The sequence below is a fragment of the Natrix helvetica genome, assembly GCF_964273705.1.
Source record: "Natrix helvetica genome assembly, chromosome: 7".
Lineage (NCBI taxonomy): Eukaryota > Metazoa > Chordata > Lepidosauria > Squamata > Natricidae > Natrix > Natrix helvetica.
Window position 1 is genome coordinate 4,598,285 of NC_138558.1, and position 27,921 is coordinate 4,626,205.

At 46.6% G+C, this 27,921-nt stretch overlaps 2 protein-coding genes across 5 annotated transcripts in view; one reads left to right on the top strand and one right to left on the bottom strand.

The window, feature by feature from the left end:
• Positions 1–27,921, top strand: part of LOC309395842 (uncharacterized protein) — a 196,386-nt gene that overhangs the window by 29,438 nt on the left and 139,027 nt on the right. The gene's annotated exons all lie outside the window — the stretch shown is intronic.
• RNF24 (ring finger protein 24) overlaps positions 1–27,921 on the bottom strand; it is a 61,087-nt gene that overhangs the window by 12,896 nt on the left and 20,270 nt on the right. For 2 of the 4 annotated variants that reach the window (XM_081960440.1, XM_081960441.1), the window contains exon 2: positions 446–595. In XM_081960440.1, coding sequence (XP_081816566.1) covers positions 446–588 — 143 coding nt within the window. In that variant the 5' untranslated portion in view covers positions 589–595. Of the gene's footprint in view, positions 1–445; positions 596–18,455; positions 18,501–23,157; positions 23,290–27,921 lie in introns of those variants that run through there. The other 2 variants (XM_081960438.1, XM_081960439.1) reach the window with 2 other exon arrangements.

A 27,921-nucleotide genomic window follows, 5' to 3' on the forward strand; every position in this document is an offset into this window, starting at 1 on the left:
TGCAGCGATTCACTTAACAAGTGTGGCAAGGAAAATCGTAAAATGGGGTAAAACTCACTTAACAAATTTTTCACTTAGCAGCACGTACATTTTGGCCTCAATTGTGGTTGTAAGTCGAGAACTACCTGTACAGTCTCAAAATCTTTAAACTTTCTTAACTTAAAATCTTTAAACTTTTTAAACTTTAAATCTTTAAACTCTTTAAACTTTCTTAACTTTAAATCTTTAAACTTTCTTAACTTTAAATCTTAAACTCTTTAAACTTTTTAAACTTTAAATCTTTAAACTCTTTAAACTTTCTTAACTTTAAATCTTTAAACTTTCTTAACTTTAAATCTTAAACTCTTTAAACTTTCTTAACTTTAAATCTTTAAACTTTCTGAACTTTCTTTGAGTAAACTACATTTTCCCCCCACACAAAAGGAAAGGGGTGTTTGTTTCTTACCTTATCAAATAGCAGCAGAAAAGTAAACTGAGGATAAAGACAAAAATCGCCGTGCCAAAGACCACAATGTATATGTTGAGAGGCAGGTTCTGGAATCCAATGTTTGGCATCCTGAAACTATAATGCTGGAAATCTGAGCTCATGGATGGTCTGTGGAAGAAAACACACACACACACACAAACAGGAAAAATCACATGGTGAGAATTCAAAATTCGGTTTAAAAATAATAATAATAAAAAAAAAGAATTCAAAACTCTGGGGGAGGGGGGGGAGATTTACACACCATCCTTCAATGCCGCTCTTGAAACAAAACAAAAAGAGGATACAGGTGTGCCTCGACTTACGACCGTTCGTTTAGTGACCGTTCAAAGTTGCAACATCCCTGAAAAAAAATGGAATTAGGACCAGTTTTCTGATCCCTTTTGCAACCTTCTGATCATGGAAAAAGCCAGATTTTCACTTCACTACCGGGGGGACTCCCTTTAAACAACAATGGCAAGGATTCGCTTAACAACCGTGGCCAGAGAGGTCGTAAAATGGAGGCGCGGCTCACGTAACAAGGGTCTCGCTTAGCAACGGAAATGCTCAGTTTGGTCGTAAAGTCGAGGACCGCCCTTACAAGGCTGAAAATGAGAGCGGATCCAGAAGCATCACCAAAAGATAGATGGAAACGAGCAGCGGGAAACTGTTGACACAACACGTAAACACAACTTTAAACAACCCCCGTAACTTTAAAGTGTCCAGTGTGGACCTCGCCCCATTCCTAAGAGGTCCATAAAGGGGGTGTGCATAAGCCCCCCAGCATGCCTTCCATCCCTGTCCTATGGTCCCCATTTATTTGCACTCATTTCCTTCGTTCGTGTCCATGTTTATACTTATACCTCTCCTCTCGTACATGTTTGGCAGACTAAATAAGTAATAAATAAAATAAACGACACAACAGCCACAATGAAAGACTAGGAGAAAAGGCAGATTCTGTTTCTCCAAAGGATGGGCGCACCAAGATACAGGGTGGAAATCGAAATTGTTTTGGATTGTGGCAGGCAAAAATAAAATACCAAGGAAAATACCCATATTAGGCGAAACAAAACCAGGTAGAATAGTATAACAGAGTTGGAAGGGACCTTGGAGGTCTTCTAGTCCAACCCCCTGCTTAGGCAGGAAGCCTTACACCACTTCAGGTGGGTGGGAGAAAAGGATTGCTGACATAGCTCTTCTTATTATTTTTTTTGAGATTTTTAAAATTAGAATTTATGGTGATATAAAATACAAATAGAACTAAAGATCAGTGGGAGAAGGGGAAGAAAAAGAATCCAGGGTAAAAAAAAAGAGAGAGAAAGGAAAGAGGAAAAGAAAGGACTTCCGATTTTTTTTATTTTTTTGGTGCGGTAAAGTATAAAAATTAATAGCCTTGACATTTTTTTACACGTTACATTTTTAAGAGAGAACAGCTATTTCTGTAACGGGAGTTGTTATTTTGGTTTTATTTGAGTTTACAGCAGCATGAAATGGAAAGGAAGGGAAGGAAGAAGAGACAGAGGAAAGGGAAGGGGGAGGGGAGGGAGGGGAGAAGAGGAAAGGGGGAGGGGAGGAGAGGAGAGAAAAGGAAAGGATGAAGAAGGGAAGGGAAGGAAGAAGAGACAGAGGAAAGGAAGAAAAAGACAGAGGAAAGGGAAGGGTGAGGGAGGGGAGAAGAAGGGAGGGCAGAGGAGGGGAAAGGGGGAAGAGAGGAGAGAAAAGGAAAGGATGAAGAAGGGAAGGAAGAAAAATGACACCGAGGAAAGGGAAGGGGGAGGGAGGGGAGGAGAGAAGGGAGGGCAGAGGAGGAGAAAGGGGGAAAGAGGAGAGGAGAGAAAAGGAAAGGACGAAGAAGGGAAGGGAAGGAAGAAAAAGACACAGAGAAAAGGGAAGGGTGAGGGAGGGAAGGAGAGAAGAAGGGAGGGCAGAGGAAGGGAAAGGGGGAGGAGAGAAAAGGAAAGGATGAAGAAGGGAAGGGAAGAAGGGAAAGGAAAAGAAAGGATTCTGATTCTTTTCGGTGTGTAGAACACAAAAGAGAGTTACTTTTTCCTTTCCTAATAGATGCCAGCCATTTCTACAACCGAAGTCACAGATACGGCTTGTAGCTATAGTTAGAAATAGAATTTGCTTTTATTAGACTTTAGGACCACATAAAATGCAAATAAAAGACCACAAAGGAAAGGGGGGCTCACCCCTCCATCATGAAAGCCAAGAAGCCCAAAATAGCCAAATACAGAAAACCCCCATTTCAAACCCAGCCCGGGACTCCAGAACCCATCCACAGCATATACTAACCGTGTCCCAGACCCATGGACTGCTCCGTAGCTTCCCCTGGCCTCCTCTCCTTCACCCCCCCCCCACCAACCTCCATCCTATTTGGACCACAAAACAGAGCAGGGATGGACAAGCACAAGCCCCCTGCCCCCCCCCCACCGTCAACCTGTGGACTTCAACTCCCAGAATTCCTGAGCCAGCCTGGCATTCTGGGAGTTGAAGTCCACCGTTTCGCCAAGCTGCCATCATCCATAGGTGCCCATCCCTGGAGGTAGGGAAGACAGTTCCAGAATACACTTCATCAAGAGCTGGAAGGGGACCTTGGAGGTCATCTAGTCCAACTCCCCCTGCTCAAACAGAAAATCAATGGTCGTCTACAGGAGTCTGCAGGCAGCCGGGGCCCCTCAAACCCAGCACACAGCCCCAAGGCTGAACCGGTAGCATTTGGCAAGTTGAGGGGTACGCCACCTCCTTTCGGTGGAAGGGGAGCCTGGTCCACAGGCTTCGCCAGCAGGCTCCAAAAACCGGTGGAGACACTCACATGTTGTGTGGCATGGTCCCGAGACAACCTCCCAGCCAATTTTCCGCGACACGGCAGAAGTTGCTTTTAACGCAAAGCTCCAGAGAAAGTGGATTTTTCCCCCCTGCAAAACAGCAGGGAAAGTTGGTTTTCCAGCAAACCAGCTGTGCAGCAGCTGCCACTTGTCAGCGTGGCAAAGGCTCGCTTTGCATCCGGTTGAAAACACCCTCCGGAGGAGGCTTTGGGGGCTGTCTTTAATTTTAATCGGAGCTGGCGCTTCTCCCAAGCCGCTCCGTCCGACCGTCTGTCCCTCCGTCCTCTTCTTGAATCAGATCTCTAACTTGGCTGGGCTTCCTTCCTGCGAAGCTGCGAGCATTCCTGTCTTTGCGAGGCGTGGCCTTCCCAACTGTGGTCCTTTGCTATGTGCCGTTTGCAAGAAGAAAAGGAGGAGGGAGGAAGAGGAGGAGGAGGAGGAAGGAGGAGAGGAGATTTCCACAGGGCATGAGAAGCTGCAAGAGGAAATTTCCAAACCACCCTAAAAATAAACCTTTTGTTTTTCTTCCCACCCCGCAGGCCCCTTTCGCCACGCAGCTGCTTGGCAGGTTTTCGGCTGAATTCCTTATGCCGAGAGCGTTCCTCGGCCCCCAAAACAGGATCAATTGGGGGACGGTGCAGAATGCTCCCCTCTGGGAAAGTCTCCAACTTCTCCACCCCAATGTCATGGCTTCCTTGAAGGAAGCAGGAGGTGTGCACTGGTAGGACCTGGGAAAGTAGGATACGGCTTGCGCGCCCAGAGTCCATTTAGGCTGCAAGAAAGACAACGTCGGAAGGCATTGCTTGCCAGACCAAGGAATTTATCCACCATGGGCTCATCCCATAGGAGAGAAAAGATTTTTTTTTTTTGGTCCTTAAACGAAACAGGAACGGAACAGAATAACAGGGTGGGAAGATACCTCGGAGGTCATCTAGTCCAACCCCCTGCTCAACAGGAGATCCTAGATCGTTTCAGACAAGTGGCTATCCAGTCTCTTCTTGAAACCCTTCAGGAATGATGCAGCCACAATTTCAAGTTATTCCATGGGTCGATTGCTCTAACCACTAGGAAATTTCTCCTTAGTTCTAAGTTGCTTCTCTCCTTGATTAGTTTCCACCCATTGCTTCTTGTTCTGTCCTCAGATGCTTTGGGGAATAGCTTGACTCCCTCTTCTTTGTGGCAACCCCTGAGATATCGGAAGACTGCTAACATGTCTCCCCTAGTCCTTCTTTCTCTTAAGCTAAACATACCCAGTTCCTGCAACCGTTCTTCATATGTTTTAGCCTCCAGGCCCCTAATCCTCTTGGTTGCTCTTCTCTGCTCTTCTCTAGAAAAGGGATGTCAAATTCAAGGCCTGGGGGTCACACATTTTCTACATTCTGGCAACCAAAACTGGATGTAATATTCCAAGTGTGGCCTTACTAAGGCTTTACAAAGCAGTACTATCTCATGTGATCTTGATTCTGTCCCTCTGTTAATGCAACCTAGCATTGCATGTTTTTGGGGTGTGTGTGTGTGTGTGTGTGTAACACAGGGGAAGGGTTTTCAGGGGGAAGGTGAGACAACGCCACCACGAAGCAATGTGGTCACCTTCCTTACTTGACACGGCTTTGCGCAAAGCGAGAAGTAAACAGAAGAGGCGGTAGGAAAACAAAGGGGAGAAAAGCTGACAGCATGGCATGCGGGCAAATTCCAGGAAATGTGAAAGCAACACACCCATAAAGGCATCATCCTTAGACTTCCTGTCTGCAAAAGGAATGGACCCACTGACTCTTTATGGAAGCGTAATCGAAGATGTGGTGCAAAGTTTAAACACTTTGCAAGTTGTTGCAGGGTGTTGCTGGAAGAAAGATCCATCCGGGTCAGTTCCAACACCGGGGGAAAAGGCGCCGGAAACAAAATGGAGGCTGGAGGCTGACTGGAAAGAAGGCCCGTTTATTGGTGAACAGAACCACTGGGGTTTGTGGTTCTGGGGCAGCTGACAAAGTGGAGTTGAGAGTAGGGTGGGTTTTTATACCTTCTGGATTCCTATGGGGTCACGGCTGGCTCTCTAGGCCAGGGGTGTCCAAACTTGGGAACTTTAAGACTTGTGGACTTCAACTCCCAGAATTCCCCAGCCAGCCATGCTGGCTGGGGAATTCTGGGAGTTGAAGTCCACAAGTCTTAAAGTTCCCAAGTTTGGACACCCCTGCTCTAGGCAAAAGGGGAAACGCAAATCCTAGGTGTTTGTCTGAGCTAATCTTGTCAACCTTTTTTTGTTGCTGCTTATCTGGAGTTTCTGTCTGACCCAGTCTTTCTGAATGGATTACCCAATCCGCATTTCTAAAGCCTACCCTACCCAATACAACACAATACAATAGCAGAGTTGGAAGGGACCTTGGAGGTCTTCTAGTCCAACCCCCTGCCTAGGCAGGAAACCCTATACCGTTCCAGACAAATGGCTACTCAAGACTTCCAGTGTTGGGGAATTCACAACTTCTGGAGGCAAGGAGTTCCACTGATTAATTGTTCTCACTGTCAGGAAATTTCTCCTCAGTTCTAAGTTGCTTCTCTCCTTGATTAGTTTCCACCCATTGTTTCTTGTTCTACCCTCAGGTGCCTTGGAGAATAGTTTGACTCCCTCTTCTTTGTGGCAACCCCTGAGATATCGGAAGACTGCTATCATGTCTCCCCTAGTCTTTCTTTTCATTCAACTAGACATACCCAGTTCCTGCAACCGTTCTTCATATGTTTTAGCCTCCAGTCCCCTAATCCTCTTTGTTGCTCTTCTCTGCCCTCTTTCTAGAGTCTCCACATCTTTTCTACATCGTGGCGACCAAAACTGGATGCCGTACTCCAAGTGTGGCCTTACCAAGGCCTTGTAAAGTGGTATTAACACTTCACGTGATCTTGATTCTATCCCTCTGTTGATGCAGCCTAGAACTGTGTTGGCTTTTTTGGCAGCTGCTGCACACGGCTGGCTCATATTTAAATGGTTGTCCACTAGGACTCCAAGATCCCTTTCACAGTTACTACTACTGAGCAAGGTACCACCTATGCTGCACCTGTATATATACTGTATCAGTCTCAGAGTTTCTGCTTGGGGCAGCGAGACTGGGGCTGGTTTCTGCCCCCCTTAAGATTTTTTTCCTTTTGGAGAAATATAATATTCTGCCTTTTTCAATGTTTCCCAAGCTATTTCATTCTTCCGGGCGGTGAGGAGTGGAGGGCTTCCCACGATGTGTTGGGTTCATGTCACCTTGCAAAAACAACCGTGTCTGTGCGATTCTTTCCTTCCTGAGACATGTCTTACTTTTTATTTATGTATTTATGTCCTGCCTTTACAGGTAGTCCTCGACTTACAACAGTTTGTTTCTTTCCCTTCTCCTTTCTGGATGACACAAAATAAGAATGAGCTAGGAAGAGCAATGCAGGGTGTATATATACACCGTAGGTCTTTCAAACTCGTCTTCATTCCATTCACTTTTCTACCATTTTTTCAAACAGTAGGGGAAATATATATATATATATATACACACACACACACACACACACACACTTCATTGCTTATTAGCGCTTTTGCACACGGCTTCAAACGTGGGAGCACCTGGAAGGAGATATTATGTTTGAATCTGGAGCCAACCCAAATTCCAAGCTCAGCTACTTTTACAGTTGTGAACAAGTGTTGGGTTCGAAAGCCAAGAAGAGGTTTAAGGCTAGAAAGAAGGGGAGGAGGAGGGAGAGAGAAAAAGGAGGAGGAGGGGGAGAAAAAGGAGGGGAAGGAGGAGGAGAAGGAGGAAGAGGAGAAGAGAAAAAGGAGGAGGGGAAGAAGGCGGAAGAAGAGGGAAAGGAGGAAGAAGAGGAGGGGGAGGAGGAGGAGAAGGAGAAGAGAAAAAGAGAAAAAGGAGGAGAGAAAAAGGAGGGGAAGAAGGAGGAAGAGCAGGAGAGAAAAAGGGGAGGAGAAAGAGGAGGAGGGAAAGGAGGAAGAGGGGGAGGGGAAGAACGAGGAGGAAGAGAGAAAAGAGTGGAAGGAGGAGGAAGAGGAGAAGAGAAAAAGGAGGGGAAGGAGGAAGAGGAAGAAGAGCGGGAGGAGGAAAAAGAGGAAAAGGAGGGGAGGGAGGAGGAGGAAGAGAGAAAAAGGAGGAGGAGGAGAAGAGAAAAAGGAGGGGAAGGAGGAAGAGGAAGAAGAGGGGGAGGAGGAAAAGGAGGGGAAGGAGGAGGAGGAGGAGGAAGAGACAAAAAGGAGGAGGAGGAGAAGAGAAAAAGGAGGGGAAGGAGGAGGAAGAAGAGGAGAGAAAAAGGGGGAGGGGAAGGAGGATGTGGTTGCATGACCCTACAGTTGGATTTCTGGCCTATAGAAATGAATGGGCGCCTCGGGGAGCCAACTTCCGAGATCTGGGTGGTTGAAGAGATCTCCTGTGGGGCTTAAATCTAGGCACCCCCCCTCCCCAAATCAACATAGAACTACTGTTACTCTATGTTCTATCGCAATAGTCTCCAAACACGGCAATTTTCACACTTGTGGACTAGTCCCCCTTTAGGCATAAACCTGGCTGGGTGACTTTCAGCCAATCACCAGGAGACGGCGAGTTCTAGTCCCACCTTAAGGCATGAAAGCCGGCTGGGTGACATTGGGCCAATCACCAGGAGACAGGGAGTTCTGCCTTAAGAATAAAATCTGGCTGAATTACTTTCGGCCCATCACTAGGAGATGGTGAGTTCTAGTCCCGCTTAGGCATGAAAGCTGGCTGAGTGACTTTGGACCAATCACCAGGAGACAGGGAGTTCTAGTCCCAATTTAGGCATGAAAGCCGGCTGGGTGACATTGGACCAATCACCAGGAGACAGTGAATTCTAGTCCCTCTGTAGGAATAAACGTGGCTGGGTGACTTTCAGCCAATCACCAGGAGACAGTGAGTTCTAGTCCCAATTTAGGCATGAAAGCCAGCTGGGTAACTTTGGGCCCATCGCCAGGAGATTGGGAGTTCGAGTCCAGAATAAAAGCTGGCTGAATTACTTTCGGCCCAGCACCAGGAGATGGTGAGTTCTAGTTCAGCCTTAGCTATGAAAGCCAGCTAGGTGACCAGGGGGCCAGCCCCCTCTCCTTCAGTCCAACCCACCTCTCAAGGTTGTCGTTATAGGGGAAATAAGAGGAGGAAAGTGTTTGGGATCCCTTCCCCTCCTTGGGTTGTTTGTAAAGATAGGAAAGGCAGAATGCAAGTAAATAAAACAATGATAAATCAAAACAAAACAAAGAGAACCACCGTAAGAATTGCCCACTGTTGGAACAGGCTGCTTCATAAACTCCTAAGATTCCCTTATCACTGCTTTAAAAACAGAGAACAATATCCCTGCTTTGCTTTTGCAGATCCTGCCCTGAGCCAGGGGTTGGACTAGATGGCCTCTGAGCTCCCTTCCAATCTCTTGATTCTCAGAACAGCTGAGAACGATACAGCTCAGAGCGGCTGGGACAAACTCCGAACGCAATCAACTTTGGAGAGTTTCATTTTGGGCAGATAAAGAAGCCACAGGTTGTTGTTATTTTGTGGTCGTTCCATGCCCTCTGCATTTCTAAGATTATTCTCCTGACTGTTTTCTAGGCCATTCCCAGCGTTTGCAGCCGGCTATCTCTCTCTCTGCCGTTTGGGGAGTTTATTAATATCTTTGAAATCCTGATTAGCGAGGGACCAAATATATCTCTTGTTGCTAATGTTTTGGATGGAATCCAGAGCAAAAGAAAGAAAAAAGAAAAGGAAAGCTGTGAGTTCGCGCGAATTGTGGGAGGAAAGAATTGGAGGGGGGGGGGGGGGCTAGGACTTTGGAGGCGAGGAGTTTGAGAAGAGGCGAGTTAACACCAGGGGATGCCTTTGTGTGCGTACGTCATGGATCGCTGTACTTCTCCTCGCACAGCTGTTGCTGGCGATGACGACAAAATCGGGCAACTTATTATGCCTTTGGAATCCACTTGCAAAATGTAGGTTTGCGGAACTTCGGTAGGCATGTCCCTCCACTCTGCACATGCTCTTGTGGACTGCCGGTTTGTGATTAGGGTTAATCACGAACTAGCGTAATTAAGGGGAAAGGAAAGGGAGCAGAGAGAGAGGGAAGGAAGGAAAGGAAAGAGGAAAGGGGGAAGGAAAGGAAGAAAAGAGAGGGAGGAAAGGAAGGAGGTAAGGGAAAAGATAGACAGAAAAGGCAATGGAAAGGAAGAGAAGAGACAGAGGGGAAGGAGAAGGGGAGGAAAGGAAGAAAAGAGGGTGGGAAGGAAGAGAGGAAAGGAAGAGAGGGAGGAAAGAAAAGGAAGGAAGATAGGAAAGGAGGAGGGGGGAGGGAAAGGAAAAGGAGAAGAAAGGAAAGAGGAAGGAAAGGAGAGAGGGAAGGGAAGGGAAAAGAAAGGAAGAGAAGAGACAGGGGGAGGAGAATGGGAAGGGGAGGAAAGGAAAGGAAGAAAAGAGGGAGGAAAGGAAAGAGAAAAAAGGGGAAAGGGAAAGAAGAAAAGATAGGGAGGAAGGGAAGATAGAAAAGAGAGGGAGGAGAGGAAAGGGACAAGGGAAGGGAGGAGAGGAAGAGAGAAAAGAAAGAGAGGGAGGAAAGAAAAGAAAAAGGGAAGGGAGGAAAGGAAGATAGGAAAGGTGGAGAGAGTGGGAAAGGAAAGGGAGAAGAAAGGAAAGGAAAGAAGAAGGAAAGGAAAGAGGGAAGGGAAGGGAAAAGAGAGAAAAAAGGCAATGGAAAGGAAGAGAAGAGACAGAGGGGAAGGGGAAGGGAAGGAAAGGAAGAAAAGAAGAAGGAAAGGTAAGAGAAAAAAGGGGAAGGGAAAGAAGAAAAGAGAGGGAGGAAAGATGGAAAAGAGAGGGAGGAAAGGAAGATAGGAAAGGAGGGGAAGGGGGAGGGAAAGGAAAGGAAATTCTAATGAGTACGTGGACCTATCCAGAGAGTCCTCTGGGGAGCAATTCAGAAGAATTTCATCGCTTTCTCCAAAATATATTTCCAATTTCCCACAATCCTGAAAATTCTTGCTGGTTTTTCTATCCAAGAACCTTGCATGACTGCCTCTAGGAGTAGTTGCCAAGCTCAGAGAGTTTTTGCAAAGGGCTGCTTTCTACTGAGATTCAAGAATGCAGAACAAGGCTTACATCAATTAAGCATTTGACACAATAGACAATCTTCCTTTTTGTAGCATTATCCTGGAAATTTCACAGTTGAACTCGGGATCCTTTGGCCCTGAAAGCCTTTTTCCGTGTCTAACGATGGAACGGGAGGAACTGGTCTCTGAAGCAGTTCCAGGGACATTGAAAAGCCACAGTTGGCTTCCAGTGCACAAAAAAAGGGCCTCTTCTAAAGGGAGATTCTACCTTTTTTTTTTGCTTTCCGCAAGTTTTTATATTCACCAGTTTTTGTCTATTTCCCCCTTTAGCAAAAAAAAAAAAAAAAAGTATTATCAAAACTTTTATGAGGGAAGAGGGCAAGCAGGATGAATTAGGACAGTAGACTTCAAGTCCCAGAATTCCCTGGTCATTAGGTATGGCTTTCAACTCTTAGAATTCCCCAGCCAGAATAAGTGGACTTCAACTCCCAGAATTCCTCAGCCAGCGTGTTTGAACTTCAACTCCCAGAATTCCTCAGCCAGAATGTGGCTTTCAACTCCTAGAATTCCCCAGCCAGCATCTGCAGATTTCAACTCCCAGAATTCCTCAGCCAGCATCTGCAGATTTCAATTCCCAAAATTCTCCAGCCAGTATCTGCAGATTTCAATTCCCAGAATTCCCCAGCCAGCATGTTGGCAAGAAAATCCTGGGAGTTGAAGTCCATCCATCGTAAAGTTGCCAAGCTTGAGAAATGCTGGGTTAGGAAACCACTTTTCTAAGCCAAATTCTGGAGAAATATGACACTCGGTGAAAGAGGAACTGTGACCCAGAGAGAAAATTCCATGCCGGCAGAAATGAATGGAAATTTCCAGCAGATTTTCACCAGAAGCTGTTTCCTTGGGAAAAGTTCCAAGGGGTTTCTCGCAAATGTGTCCCATTCTTTAAAATTCCCCTGTATGACGCCAGAAAGAAGGTGTTTAGGGACACAGGGCCAACTATATAAGGGATTTGTCCTCGTAGTTACTTATTGTGAATCATTTCAATTCCTTTCAGATCTGAAAATCTTCCTATCCTGGGTCTTAGGCACCAGCAGATTTCTCAAATTAAATTAATCTGAAAACAAGAGTCCTGATATCGAGGCCCCAAAATATATGAATCTCATTGAAGAGAAGAAAAAGAGGAAGGAAGGAGGGGAAGGAAGAGAAAGGGGGGAGTAAGGAAGGGAAGTGGAAGGGTGAGGGAGAGGAGAGAAAGGGAGGGAAGGGGAAGAGAAGGGGAAGAGGAGGGGAAGGAAGAGAAAGGGGGGAGTAAGGAAGGGAAGTGGAAGGGTGAGGGAGAGGAGAGAAAGGGAGGGAAGGGGAAGAGAAGGGGAAGAGGAGGGGAAGGAAGAGAAAGGGGGGAGTAAGGAAGGGAAGTGGAAGGGTGAGGGAGAGGAGAGAAAGGGAGGGAAGGGGAAGAGAAGGGGAAGAGGAGGGGAAAGGAAGAGAAGGGAAAGAGAAGGGGAAAAGAAGGGAAAGAAGAGATGAGGAAGAGGAAATGGAGGAGTGGGGAAGAGAAGGGGAGAAGAAAAAAAGAAGGGGTGGGAGAGGCCGAGAAGGAGAAGAGAATGAGAAGGGTGGGGAGGGGAGAAAAGAGAAGGGGAAGAAGAGGAGGAGAGGAAAAGAGGAAGGGAAGGGAAGGGAAGCCGCAAAGCAGAATTCGGAGAGAGGGTGGATATGGCATCTTGTTTCCAAAACGAGTGACCCAAAGCCTCAGGAATGCTGGTGGGTGTTATTTAAAGAAGGGGAAAGTTCAACTCCGCAGCCCCAGCTGGTTGCGATTTCAACCTCGGCTATTTTTTAACTTGGCAAGTGTCACCGCCCGGAAGGGCAGAGGCAAAACAGCGGTTGAAAGATTTGCCTTGGGTCCTGCATCAGCAGAGCTTCGGTTTTATCACCAGGCCGGTTAAAGGAGCAGGCAAGGCTGAATTGGCATCCGTGCCCACCTGCGCTAGGGCCGGAGTTCCTTCCTTTATTTATTTGTTATTTATTCAACAAATTTATACGGAATTAGTAACAGGCACTCCAGGATCGGCGAAGATTCTCCACGCTATGCAGATCGGGAAACTCCAAAACTCCATTCTGTCTTCCACAGAACGTGGGATAACCAGGGTTGGAAGGGACCTTAGAGGCCATCTAGTCCAACCCCCTTCTCGAGCAGACAAATGGCTGTCCAATGAAATGAAACACATTTTGTTAAAAACGCATTTCAAATCATAACAGGTGTTGATGGGAGAACGGGCTATCAGCCTCCTCTTTTCTCCTTCAACCTACGTTACACCTGGGAGTAAATCTCTCCTTCCCAACTACAATCTTGCACCTAGTGCCAATCGTCCCTTTTCAGCCTCAGCTGGCTTCGTTGTGCCCTTGGGAATAAAACCAGAGGGGTGTGTTTGTGTGTCTGTGTATAGGTAGGTGTGTGTGTGTGTGTGTGTGTGTGTGTGTGTGTGTGTGTGTGTGTTTATGAATTTCCTCAGAGATAGCCTGAACACAAATCATGAATGCATACCCAACCAGCCAAGCTCAAAACAAACAACAGTTGACATTTGTGCGCCACAAAACTAACGCAAAATAGACACCAACACACACCCCTCCACGCATACACCACACACCATTGTCACCTGAGTATTTGTAAACATTGCGCAGGCAGTGAGTCATTTCCGAAGACGGCAGGCTGGCATGCATGCAGGAAATAACCAAAAAAATCCCAAACCTACTTCCCTGTTTTCCCAAAAATAAAATCTCACTGGACAATAAACCCAATCGGACTTTTGAGCGCATGCGCAAAACTAAGCCCTCCCCGAAAATATCGCAACACCACAGCAGCCACGAGGTGACCACGCTCGCCGCCTCCTGCGCCTCAAAAATAATAAGACCTCCCCGAAAATAAGGCCCAGCGCTTATTTCGGGGGTCAAAAGAAAATAAGGCCCTGTCTTATTTTGGGGGGAAACAGGGTATGCGTTGTGCATATTGCCACGATGGGTGTTTTTGCGCAAAAGCGATATCCAGTGGATAGTCAAAAGATTGTATCATCAACCTGCTCAGTTCGGGTGGATTGCTGTTGAGTGGGGAAAGGGGGAGAGGGGGGGTTGGACTGGAAGATCTCTTAAGGTCCCTTCCAAGTCTGTTACGTGTACGTTAGTCTAATCAGGAATATTCTTGGACCCTTTCTCTGCAAAAAAAATGTCTACGCTGCATTTCAACGCCAGATATTCTTTTCCCATGTTTTTTTTTGGGGGGGGGGGAAGCTTTCTAGAACAACCTGGGGGATGGAATGATCGGTTTATAGGGCTGGAAGGGACCTTGGAGGTCTTCTAGTCCAACCCCCTATACCAGCAGTCTTCAAACTTGGCAACTTTAAGTCTTGTGGACTTCAACTCCCAGAATTCTCCAGCCAGCTCCAGCCAGCTGGCTGGAGAATTCTGGGAGTTGAAGTCCACAAGTCTTAAAGTTGCCAAGTTTGGGGACCCCTACCCTATACCAGTGATGGCTGTTTTGTCATTGCCTGCCGAAAGCGTGCCCACAATGCAATGCGTACGCCCCCACATGTGCCCCCAGTACATACGCATGCTACCCCCCCTCCCATGCGCCCCCTGCACTCCCCGTTTTGGGCCTAGTAGGCCTCTCTGCAGCCTCCTGGGAGCAAAATCAGTCTGTGGGGGCTGATTTTGTGAACCCCTGCTCCCCCCCACCCATGCGTATGTGTCTCCTGCGTGCCCCCTCCCCGCTGCGCATCAGAGACCAGAAAATCAGGTGCATGCGTGGTAGAGCTGAGCTGGAGTGATGGCTCGCGTGCCCACAGAGAGGGCTTTGCATGTCATCTATGGCACGCGTGGTTCACCATCCCGGCCCTATACCATTCCAGACAAGTGACTGTCCCATTTTTTTCTTGAAAATCTCCCGCGATGGAGCACCCGCCATTTCTGGTAGCAAGCTGTTCCACTGGTTAATTCTTCTAAGTCATTACTCCTTAGTTCAGGGGTCGGCAAACTTAAAGACCCAAAGAGCCATTTGGACCCGTTTCCCACAGAAAAGAAAACACTCAAAGAGCCACAAAGGTCCTAACCGGAAGCCCCCCGTTCAATTCTGGAGCTGACCTAAAGTTCAGTTCCCCCACCATAGAGTCTCCTCCTAGCGCGGCATCCTTTTCCCTCTTTCTGTCCTAACTGAAAGCCCTATCAATTGTGGAGACAACTGGAAAACCCTCCCCTTGCCATAGAGTCTTCTCCTGGCACACTGGGCTTCTCCCCCCCCCCCCCCCGGAAGCTCCTTTCAAAATTGTGGTGCTGACTGGTGACGGAGCCGCATCAGAGGGAGGAAAGAGCCACATGTGGCTCCAGAGCTGCAGTTTGCTGACCCCTGTCTTAGTTGCTTCTTTCCTCGATTAGTTTCCATCCGTTGCTTCTAGTCCTGCCTTCAGGTGCTTTGGAGAATAGGCTGATTCCCTCTTCTTTGTGGCAGCCCCTCAAATATTGGAAGACTGCTATCATGTCTCCCCTAGTCCTTTTTTTCACTAGACATACCCAATTCTTGCAACTCTTCTTATTATGTCTCCAGTCCCCTAATCCTGTTGTTGCTCTTCTCTGCACTCTTTCTAGAATCTCAACACCTTTTTGTATTATGGTGACCAAAACTCGATGCAGGACACTAGGTGTGGCCTTACTAAGACATTACAGTGCAGTATTAACACTTCATGTGTTCTTGGTTCTATCTTTCTTTCTTTTCTCTCTTTTCCTCTCTTCCTCTCTTTTTCTTTCTGTCTTCCTTCCTTCCCTCTCCTTTTTTTCATTTTTTTGTCTCCTCCCTCCCTCTCCGAACTATCTCCTTCCTTCCCTCCAGAATGATGGATGGATGGATCTCCCTCCCTCCCTCCCAAACCCAAGCCTCTTCCCTCCTCCTCTTATTTGCCTCCCTTCTCTTGTTCCACTTTCCATTTCTTTGTTTTTTGACAGGTGATGGGAAAGGCAATTTCTCCAGCTGTGTTTTGCTTTCACTTCTCCAGTTCCTGGCAAGCCACAAAACAGTCATTTATAATAAATTACAATCGATACCTATACTGGGAAATGCCCAGGCAGCTCATCCCCATCCCATCCCATCCCTTTTCTGCGGACCACCAAAATTTTCTCGTGGACCCCCAGTTGGCTGTTCTAGAAGGTTTCTTCCCAAACATATGAAAAGAATGTACGAATACCTCCAAGGTCCCTTCCATCTTTACTATTCTGTATTCAGTTCAACCTTGAAGCCACCAATATTCTCTCCTATCTGAAATTCCACCGATTATTTCATGGATTGTGCCCTGTCTGGTCCATTGAAATTCTGCAGACACATAGCGAGCCTCCCAAATGCAGGAATATCAACATCCAGGGTGCATCTCTGCAAGCTGAAACAAGCTTGAAAAACTGTCTGAGCAGCACCTGATCAATATCTCAAAAGGTTTAGGCTGAGATGCTTTCCATTTGTCCCCCCCCACCCCCACCCCCCGGCGAAAAACCAGAAGTTCTTCACAGTCATGACAAATGGCTAGAAAATGATGAGTCCCATCTCCCAGAAAATTCAGCAAAGCCTAAGGCTGTCCTTATGTTTATCTATAAGCCGATAATTCCCTGAGGGGGGGGGGGAATTAAAATACAGGGGAAAGGGACACCCAACAGCCAACCTTGGCAGGAAGAAGACAAGGGGGTGGGGGGAACATATTGTGTCAGATTATGCAACGACACCCCCGGAGCTGCAAAACACTGCTTTCCCGAAAAACGGCAATATACCGGTAGTAATAAGGAAATATTAATTTATATTTCTCCAACTTTTCAGAATAGCAACTGCAAAATAATTTGCCTTCATTCTAAACGAGTGGTTAAAATTCAGAGAGAATTTCTGAGGGGGGGGGGAGAGACTGCTACGCAAAGACTTAATTCATTTAGTGACTGTTGGAGCTGGCAGCAGATTGGCACAGTGAGGAGGTTGGGGAGGAACCTGGGCCAGTCTGATTAGGGCTCTGTGTCGGAGGCAGAGAGGGGGCCAGGGCCGTATGCCAGTTATCAGCTGCCTTCAGAGTCAGACATCAGTGAGGCAGAAGAACAGCTGGAGCCTGTTCCCAGTGTGCACATGCGCAGAGCTGCCAGGAGAAGGGAAGAGCTAAAGAACAGGGCTCCACTTGGGAGTAAGGCCACAGGTGGACGATGAATGGCCCCTCCCAGAGGAAATAAAAGGGGAGCAAAGGGGGAGTGGAGTTTGCAGAAGACCATCAGTTCGCTTCATTGGTTCGTGACTCTCCAAGACTCCTTGCCAAGTTCTGCAGATCTGGGCCTGGCAGCTCTCCAAGCCAGAGAAGGTCTGTGACTGTAAATCCTCTCTTGAAAGACTTTGCTGGATGTGAATGAGCAGAATTCACAGTCAATTAATAAAAGGGTTTTTTGTCGGGACAAGGAGTTTGCTTCATGCTCTTGGGAAGCCTCGGTCAGAACAACTGTCTGAAGTCGCAACGGCACTGGAAAAGGGGACCGATGACCGTTTTTCACACTTACGACCGTTTGCAGCATTCCCTGTGGTCACCTGATCCAAATTCAGATGCTTAACAACCGGCTTGAATTTATTACGGTCGCAATGTCCAGGGGTCACGTGATCCCCTTTTGCGACCTTTTCAGAAGCGAAGTCCATGGGGAAGCCAGATTCATGTAACAAACCTGTTCCTGACTAAACAACTGCAGTGATTCACTTAACGACCGTGGCAAGGAAGGTTGTAAAATGGATCAAAACTCACTTTAAAATGTCTTGTTTCAACAACAGAAATTCTGGACTTCACTGAGGCGGTAACTCAAGAAACACTCAAGAATATCCATACATATTTTAATACTTGCTGCTTTGGTCCTCCGAAATCTCTGTTTAGTTCATCAACAAATGTGCTTGAATTCCGTATTTACCTGTTTATACATGCAGTTATTTTCTTTATCTAGGTCTAGGAAGATGAACCTATGGCACCGTCACCCCAGCTCAGTTCTATCACGCATGCATATGTGCCTCCTACCAGCCAGCTGATTTTTGGGTCACTGCTGCAAATGCCCGGGGAGCGCATGTGGGACACACTTGCGCATGGGGCAGTGGTCACGCATGTGCCCACCTCCCATGGCCCGTTTTTGGTCCCAGGAAGCTTCATGGAGGCTTGCTATGCCCAAAATGCCCACCCACTCACCGTTTTTAGTCCCAGGAGGCTTCAGGGAAGACTGCTAGGCCCCAAAAGCCCCCGCTTCCCATTTTTGGTCCCAGGAAGCTTCATGGAGGCTTGCTATGCCCAAAATGCCCACCCACTCACCGTTTTTAGTCCCAGGAGGCTTCAGGGAAGACTGCTAGGCCCAAAATGAATCCCCGCTCCCCGTTCTTGGTCCCAAGAGGTTTCAGGGAGGCTTGCTAGGCCCAAAATGCCCCCCCCCATCACCGTTTTTGGTCCCAGGAGGCTTCAGGGATGCCTGCTAGGCCCAAAACGTCCCCCGCTCCCCGTTTATGGTCCCAGGAGGCTTCAGGGAGGCCTGCTAGGCCCAAAATGCCCCCCCCCCTTCACCACTTTTAGTCCCAAGAGGCTTCAGGGAGGCCTGCTAGGCCCAAAATGCACCCCCCCCCCATATCACCGTTTTTGGTCCCAGGAGGCCCAAAATGGGCTGTGGGTGTGTGGCACACTGTCTCCCCTGAGGCCTGCTTTTTGTCCTAGGAGGCTTCAGGGAGGCCTGCTAAGTCCAAAACAGGCCACAGGGACGTTTTGCACGCATATCTGTGGAGGCGGGTCATGCACGCATGGGGGTGGGGGTGTCATGCGTGCATTACATTATGGGTTTGGGTACGCACGCACATGCAGTCACACATACACGCTTTCAGCACACGCCAGGGCAAAAAGGTTAACCATCCCTGATCACCGATGCTATTATTCGAATTTGAAAGAGATCATGTTTTGTCTTTTTAATGCAAAGTGCTCTGGACTTGGAGAAGGAAAAATAAATAAATCAGCCCGATATGCCTGTGGATACTAAAACAAACAAACAAACAAACCGTGCAATAAATCATCGTTCACACCACCTGGAAATCCCCTGCATACGATACTTCATGTTTAATGCTAACCGGTGGAGGAGTAATTCACCAAGGCGTTGCTTGGAAAAGGAATTAAAAGGAAACACCGGATGAATTTACACCTAAATGGGGTCCAATGGGCCAAGCTGAATTTCTGTGTATTTTCCATAGCTCTGATTGGTGGATTGAGGGGTGTGGAGCAAACGGATCTCTTTAATCTGCTGGCTGCTAATCCACAAATCAGTATCAAATTGATAACGAAAGAGATTTGTTTTTTCCCTTGCTTGCAAGTCCTGTTGGTTTCTCTTCCCTCCAGCTAGGAGCAGGCCAAGAAACTCAAACCCGGCTCGTTAAAATTAAACCGATTGAGTAATATTTGACTCCAGTTTTTCAACTCTGGGAAACTCAACCTAAGGGTGAACCCAGCCAGCCAATCAAAAGCTTGCAAAGCGTTGTAAGGGGAGACATGTTTGGCTCCTGGTTGAATTGACAACGGGCGTCACTGGGGTACCTATTTTTATGCCTTTGCTGTATTTTATGTAACTGGAACCTTGAAATGCTTCAAAATGGAATAATATCCCTTCCCCCCCTTTGGAACCTTTGAAGGGCCAAGGGCCAAAGAGATTACGCTCAAAAGGTCAGGATGGCATAGGGAAAACGGAGTCAGGTTGTGTCACTCTAGGATACTCCAGCCTTCTTGATGGGTAGGGGTGTGGTGGTCTTGCAAATAGGCCAGACTTCAGCTCCCTGAATTCTTAGCTGCGATGGAAAGGACATCAACTGGCCAATTCTCCCAAATTTATTTCTTTTTTAAAATGAAGGAAAAAGAAGGAAGGAAAGAACGAAGAAAGGAAACAGGAAGGAAAGAAAGAAAGAAAGAGGAAGGGAGGGAGGAACGGAAGCAGGAAAGGAAGGACAAGGAAAGAAAGAAGGAGGGAGGGATGGAAGGAAGGAAGGAAGAGGGAGGGAGGGAAGGACAGAAGGAAATAAAGGAGGGAAGGAAGGAAAGAAAGAAAGGAGAGAGGGAAGGATGGAAGGAAGGAGGAAAGGAAGGAAGGAATAAAGAAAGAAGGGATAACAGAAAGGACAAGGAAGGAAAGAAGGAGGGAGGGAGGGAAGAAAGAGGGAGGGAGGGAAGGAAGAAAGGACAGAAGGAAGGAAGGAAGGAAGGAAGGAAGGAAGGAAGGAAGGAAGGAAGGAAGGAAGGAAGGAAGGAAGACACCAACTGGCCAATTCTCCCAAATCAATCGATCAATTAATCTATCTATCTGCCTGCCTACCTACCTTTAAATTTATAAATAAATAAATAAAGACACCAACTGGCCAATTCTCCCAAATTTATCAAGGATCCATTGGTTTACAGCAAGTCCTTGAGTTACGATCATAACGAAGCTTGCCCTTCACGGTCATAACTTGGGACGGCTGCAAAGTGGGTGGTTCGGTCATGATTTTGCAACCCTTTTTGTGGTGGCTGTTAGAAATACTATTATTTTTACTATTCGGTGTCCCTATATGCTGGTTTGTGCATGTTCTTCCACACCGCTCTCATTACGCTTCTCTGCACACTCGCTCTCCTAACGGGGAGCTTACCTAGTGGCCATTAAGCGAACAACTCAAGTCATCACTCGAACCAAGGGTTTCGGTTTTGACAAAAGGATCACGGCCCAAGGGGCCTGAAGCGCAGTCAGCCACAGGACCGTGAAGGGGGAAGAGGCAACCGGGAGAATTCGAACCTGGGTCTCGAGTACTGCACCTCCAGTGGATCCATCGTAACAGCTGTAAACTCAACGTGACCTTATGCCTTTTCATATATTTTTTTGGCAGCGGTCGTTAAGCAAAACAGAAAGAGAAATCTGACCCACATCGCGGCGCCTGGCTTGTTCTTAAATTGTTATTCAACGGGTGGAACGCGGTGGCTAAAAATAAACCGGCTTGGGAAGCTCCCATCTTAAAAAGGATGACTTCTCCCTCTCCGTGCTGAAAATGTCACTCTTTGCTTTGTGTATATTATTATTATTATTACATTTACAAAGAAAAAGCAACACACCCCATGCTGGCAAGCGCATCCTGGGCGGTGGAGCGAAGATTGCCACAGCCAGAAATAAAATCACAGAAAAACGAGACGAACAAGTCGGATAGTTTAAAAAGAAGAACCCACCCCCCAATATGGTTTTCCCCCCTCCCTCAGTAAAATTCTACACTTTGAGAAGAAAGTACAGAGAGAGAGACCTTATTGCCACAATGGCGAACCTATGCCACAGGGAACCCTCTGTGAGGGATGCGCGAGCCATTGCCCCAGCTCAGCTCCAAAACACATATGCGTGCCTCCCGCGGTGGCTTATTTTCGGTCTCTGCTGCGCATGCACAGGCCGCATGCGGGGCACGTGTGCACATGTCTGGGGGTTGGGGGGTCCCCTGTGCCCCCGTGACCTGTTTTGGGGTCCCTGGAGGCTTCAGGGAGGCCTGCTAGGCCCAAAACCCACTGTGAGAGGTGCGCCCTCCCCACCCCGAGGCCCGTTTTTGGTCCCTGGAGGCTTCAGGGAGGCCTGCTAGGCCCAAAACCCACTGTGAGGGGTGCGTCCTCCCCACCCCGAGGCCTGTTTTGGTCCCAGGAGGCTTCAGGGAGGCCTGCTAGGCCCAAAATGGGGTCCGTGTGTGTGGGTGTGTGGCGCGTGCGCATGTGCGGGAGAAGCACGGGAGGTTATGTGTGCATGCTCAGTGGCCCGTGCGGGGTGTGTGTCACACACACATTACATTATGGGTGTGGGCACGCATGCACGTGCTGTCACTTTCGGGCACGCAACGACAAAAAGGTTAGCCATCACTGCCTTATAGGATACGGTTATTTGGGGGAAATAATAATTCCCGCGTGCACGTAGTCCTTCTTTAGTGACTGTTCAAAGCTACGCCGGCCCTGAAAAAAGTGAGTTATGATCAGTTTTTACATGACCCTTGCAGCATCCTGATGGTCACGTGGTCAAAATTCGGAGGCTTGGCAACTGGCATGTACTTAAACAGTTGTAGCGTCCCCAGGTCTATTCTGCATGCCATTCTATTCTATGAATGATTCATCAAAAAAAGGAAGGTGCTACAAGATTCCTAATTTTTAGACATCGTTTTACTCTCACTTAATGTTCCTCTAGTCTAGAACATTATAACTCTGATGGTAGGACTTCCGTGGCTGAGTTAACCGATCCATTTATAAAGCTCATGTTAAGATTGGGTACAATTTGTGTACTTCCTTGCTCTAATTATAAATGTCATTGTTTAAGCACACAACGTCCAAGTTTACCATTGGGCCCTCTCTGACCAGGTACACGAGAGAGTTAATGCACAATATTTTTAATATCAAATAAAAACGAGAAGCAGGGCATATCTATGGAAAACATACAGCCTTTAAAGCAATTTGCAATTCTTTTAATGAGGAAAATGGTATTTAAAAAACGATGTTTATAAATAAGTAAATGCCAGGCCCTAAGGAGGAGTCCTGGTCTTTGGAAGAAGAGCGGAATCGTTAAATCTGAATTTTTATTTTTTATTTTGCGCAGGGCAGTTTTGCAAGCACAAAAGTTAAAAAGCCTAGTTTGCCATGCCCCGCACAAGGAGGGGCGATCAAATAATAAAATCGGTCCTCCGTAGTACCCACGTAAAAGGCACCCCAGAAAGACAAATGCAGCCTGGCAAATTTCTAGTCCATTCTACACAATTCAGAAGCTGAGCTGAATTCACAAAACCAGTCACGAGTCTACCTGTCTCGGCTTCAACACAATAGATTGCACGCTGTCAAACACACACACACACACACACACGAATCCAGTGGTCATGAATCCATTGAAAGAGCGACACTGCAATTGCAGAATTAGTCACGCAACTACACCCACATATACAATTCACTCCTAAGTGCACAAAGTTATTCCACACCAGAAGTCCCCAAATTCTTCAACACATCAACCCTTTTCAAGAAGCTGCAGTTTGTTCACTGATCCCCAAACGGTTTAGGATATGAAAATAATTTAACCCACCCAGATAGCACTGGCTTTATGGATTGGGCAGGGGCTGGACTAGAAGACCTCCAAGATCCCTTCCAATCCTTATGATTCTACGTTTGCAGGAAACAGCATCTACCTTGGCCCAGTTTGTGTCCCATCCTTACAGGTACGTCCTCGGCTTACAACGGTTCATTTAGTGACTGCTCGAAGTTGAGTCAGAACTGGTAAAATTTTTCACTCTTACGACCGTGGCAGTATCCCCGTGGTCACAAAATCACAAAATCCAGATGCTCAGCAATGGGTTCACACTTACGACCGGCTGCAGTGTCCTGGGGTCACGCAATCCCCTTTGGAGACCGTCTTCGGACAAGCCACGGGGAAGCCAGATCTGCTTAACAACCGGGCAATTCACTTAACAAGAAAGGTTGCAAAATGGGGCAAAACTCACTTAACAAAGGCCTCACTTAACCATAGACATGTTGGGCTTGCTTGCAGCTGTAAATTGAGGACTACATGTACAATATTAATTGAAAGGAACAGACCTCTGACTTTTCTGCTTTTCAAAACTGCTTATTTGCATGCCAAGTTCATAAAACGGCTTGCTCATCCCAACACTAACAAAGACCAAGTTTAATATATATTTTTTTACCATTCCACCAGTTTGTTTTATTCACTTTCCTCGTAAGGAAAGGAACCGAATAAGGAACCAAAAGTCAACTTACAGAAAGTTGGTCATTTGCATGGAGATGGACATCGGTGAGGTTTCCAGCCAACGGCGCAGCCACCTCGCCAGAAGCACCGCAGTGCTGGGAGCCAAGACACAGCTCCGCTAACCCCCAACCCCACCGGCTGCCTGAGCAAAACAGGGCTGGGCAATCCGAGAGCAGTGAAAATTGAAGCCCAGCCTGACAAAGCAAGGCAAGGATGAGTGATGGGGACATCTGTTCCAGGGCAGCTGCAGCCAGCTGTTCTGAGGCTTCCCAAGAGCATGAAGCAAACTCCTTGTCCCGACAAAAACCTCTTATATTAACTGGCTGTGAATTCTGCTCATTCACATCCAGCAAAGTGTTTCGAGGGAGGATTGACAGTCAGACCTGGAGAGCTGACAGGCCGATATCTGCAAAACTTAAAATTTAAATCTATGTATATCAAAGCCAAGCACCACTCAGTCATCGCGAAATCTCCAGAATTGTAAAGCCTACAAACTTGAAATTTGGCATGGATGTTGCTAGGTTGGATTCTAGGTGATCGCTAAGAAAGGATCTGTCGAAATGACCACCAGATCATTAGTATTTCTTATGCAATAATTAACACGCTCTGATGCTAAGGAGTTCTACTCCCCCTCCCCACCTGAAAAGAACTCTGTTCCAACAGCCAATTGCCTTATATTAACACGCTCTGATGCTAAGGTGTATTCTACTCCCCCTCCCCACCTAAAAAGGACTCTGTTCCAACTGCCAGTTGCCTCACATTCCATTACCTCAGTTGAAACTGGAGGATGTTCCACTCCGTCACTCAGGAGCAGCCTGCGTCTCCTTACAGTAGTAAATGTCAGTACCTCAGCAAAATGTCTACGCCTTCCACCTATGGAACTGCGGCAGGAGAGATATTCCCTTATATGTTTCAATCACCGACCAGCACTGAGTCAACGGATTGTGAACTGAATTTCTCCTGCATAGCCCTATCACATATTTTCGTCGCGAAGCACGCGTATCCAGCTAGTAAATAAATATCCACTCACAAAATGAGTTTGGGCTACAACTGATAGTTCTTTCTCCCTCCAACACGAAGGACCAAAGAAGGGGGAAACCAGGTTTTTGGAGAGAATTTCTCAACTTTGAAAGCTAAGAGACCAAGATGAATAAAGCAATGTGACTTTAATTTGAAAGAAAACAAAAATTATTCAAGCTTGTTTCCTGGGACATCATGGGACCTCTTCATGTGGGGAATATTTTTTTGGCAGCCGATAGAAGTGATTTGGCATGACTTCCTTTCTTAATTTCCACTTTAATGTACTGTCTTGGTGGTCTCCCACCCCAAGTAATCCAGAAAGTCTGATTCTGCTTAGCTGTTTTCAAAATTAGCCGAGATATAACATCTTGACATCTGGTATATAAGTTCAGGATCAAACCGTCATTCCCCATGCAGCCTTCTCTAAACTGGTGCTTGCCAGATGCTTCCATAATCCCCAGCCCTCGTGGCAACATCTAAATGACTAACAGTTTCCTGTTGGTGACACCAGCTCCCTTTTTCTCAACCCTTTCTTTAACCCACGATTCATTGAATTGTGGTTTACGCAACCCAATTTCCTGAGTTTGCACAACTCAGGAAGTAAGAAAAAGGAGGCCCGTCATTAGTACTACAAACCCCATGGCATCTGAGAGAGGGGGGGAGTGATGAAATACGTGGGGAGGAAGCATGCAAATGTTGTGAATTATGTACAGGTAGTCCTCGACTTACAACAGTTCGCTTAGTGACTGTTAAGTCACGACGGCATGGAGAAATGTTGACTGAGGACCGTTTTTTCAAAGTTACGACCGTTGTAGCATCGCCATAGTCTCGGGATCAACATTGGCAACTGACTCATAATTACCACGGTTGCGGTGATCCCCTTTTGTGACCTGACAAGCAAAGTCGATGGGAAAGCCAGATTCACTTAACGACCGGGTTATTATTTTATCCACTGCAGTGATTCGTTTTAACGATTATGGCAAGGAAGGTCTTAAAATGGGGCCAAATTCATTTAACAAATGTCTCACTTAACAACAGGAACTTTGGGCTCAATTGTGGTCATAAGCCGAGGACTACCTGTGCTTGACTTGCAACCATTCGTTTAGCGACCAAAGTTACGATGACATTGAAAAAAAGTGACTTAGGACCACTTTTTATACTAATAACTGATATGTGACTCTTAATGGGAATTTAAAATCACAGCCTTCCATTCTCTTCACAACTAACCATCTTCCTTAGTGCTGTCAGTTCCAATTGTGGTCGTGACTCCCAGATCTCTGTCCTACACAGATGGTCCTTGACTTACGATACCAACGGAGACCAAATTTCCTGTGGCTAAGCGAGACACGTGTTAAGTGTTAATTCTGGGAGTTGGTCCACGCATTTTTAAATCGCGAAACCTTAGAAATTCTAATCCAGACCTTAGATATATATGATGTCGTCCTCGACCAATGTCTACAATTGAGCCCAAGATTTCTATTGCTAAGTGAGACATTTAAGTGAATTTTGCCTCATGTTATTGCTTTTCTTTCCACGATTCGCGAAATGAATCCCAGCAGCTCTTAAGTTAGTAACCTGGTTAAGTGACTTCCGCATTAACTTCCCTTGTCCGGAGGTCGCAAAAGGGGATCGCGTGACACTGTGACCGTCATAAATAGGCGGCAGTTTCCAAGCATCTGAATCTTAATCGCATGATCACTGTAGCCGTTGTAAATAGGTCAGTTGCCAAGGGTCTGGATTTTGATGTGATCACGGGGAAGGCTGCAACTGTCGTAAGGGTGAAAAATAGCCACAAGTCACTTTTTTCGATGCCGTTGTAACGGCATCAGCTGGATGAGCTGTTGTAAGTCGAGGACTACCTGTACATGGGGAGGGATCATACAAATGTTGTGACCACCTGTATAACTGTTCTGACCTTCCCCACAAAAAAGCCTCTTATTAATTCTGCTCATTCACATCCAGCAAAGTCTTTCAAGGGAGGATTTATGGTCACAGACCTTCTCTGGCTTGGAGAGCTGACAGGCCGATCTCTGCAGAACTTGGCAAGGAGTCTCGGAGAGTCACAAACCAATGAAGCAAATTGTCTCCTGCAAACTCCACTCCCCTTTCGCTCCTCTTTTATTTCCTCTGGGAGGGGCCATTCATCATCTCCCAAGTCGACCCGAATTCTTTAGCTGTTCCCTTCATCTGGCAACTCTGCGCATGCACACACTGGGAACAGGCTCCAGCTGTTCTTCTGCCCCACTGATATCCGACTCCAAAGGCAGCTGAGAATAGTCAGACAGCTCTGGCCCCCTCTCTGCCTCTGCCACAGAGCCCTCGTCTGAGCCTTTCTCAGATTCTAGTACTGGCCCATGGTCCTCCCCAACCTCCTCACTGTCTGAATCGCTGGCGGACCACAACAACACTTCCTTTAAGGTAACCCACAACTCCTGTGACGCTGACACAACCTTTCTACTTTGGAAGACTGTTTTAGAAAACCTGGATCTTCCTCCAGCCTGCTTCCTTTCCAGCTTCCCTGCTGCTATTTGGCTAAGAGCGGAGTTCCGATTTCCAAGTTTCTTGTCCTAGAATGACTTCGAGGCTAGTGTAAATATTTTGGAGCACTTCCACCCAGTTTTGGGCTATTGTTGTTTAAAATAATATGGAGCGTTGAGTTCTCAGTTCCCGGCCTTCTCTGCTGCTCACCCTCCTTTTGCCAGCTACACCATTCCTGCCCGCTTCAAACTCTTGATTCATTTCTTTAGAACAGCCTCGGAGTATCATCCAGAGATGTGAGGACTTCAACTCCCAGGATTCTTAGCAATAGCCTAAATCCTGGTGGGGAATCCTGGGAGTTGAAGTACCACTTACCAAGAAGGTCTCCATGTTGAAAGATATTCTACGACCGACTTTCTCAACTTTTTTTTTTTTTCTCAAAAAAGGAGCTACTTATCAGGTTCAGAGATCAACTTCTTTCTGTTTCACTGGGAATACAACTTCTTCTTCTTCTTCTATTATTATTATTATTATTATTATTATTATTATTATTATTATTATTATTATTATTATTATTATTATTATTATTATTATTATACGATTGTATCACAGCGGCCAGTTGTTTCACCGGATTTGGCATTGATTTCTAGTCGGGCCGCACCCAGGGGCCTAGGACGTTGTAACGTATTTTCGTAATATACGTGCAGATCCAAGCAGTGCAGCTTTTTGCATTTGACTGATGGTGATTTTGTCAAGTTTTAACTGTTTTAAATGTAATTCCAGTGCTTTTGGAATAGCACCCAGTGTGCCGATTACCACTGGAATTACCACTGCTGGTTTGTGCCATAATCGGTGAATTTCAATTTTTAAGTCCTGGTATTTCGTGATTTTTTCATGTTCCTTCTCGTCGACCCTGCTATCACCTGGTATTGCGATGTCTATGATTGTAACCTTATTTTTCTCAACCAGTGTGATGTCTGGTGTGTTATGCGCCAGTATTTTGTCTGTTTGTAGACGAAAATCCCATAGGATCTTGACCATCTGATTTTCGGTGACTTTTTCAGGCTTATGTTCCCACCAGTTTGTTGTTGTTTTAATATTATAATTTTTGCACAAATTCCAGTGGATCATTTGTGCTACTGAATTGTGCCGCAATTTATAATCAGTCTGCGTGATTTTTTTACAGCAGCTGAGTATGTGGTCAACAGTTTCATCAACATCTTTGCAGAGTCTGCATTTGGCATCATCAGAGGATTTTTCGATTTTGGCCTTAATGG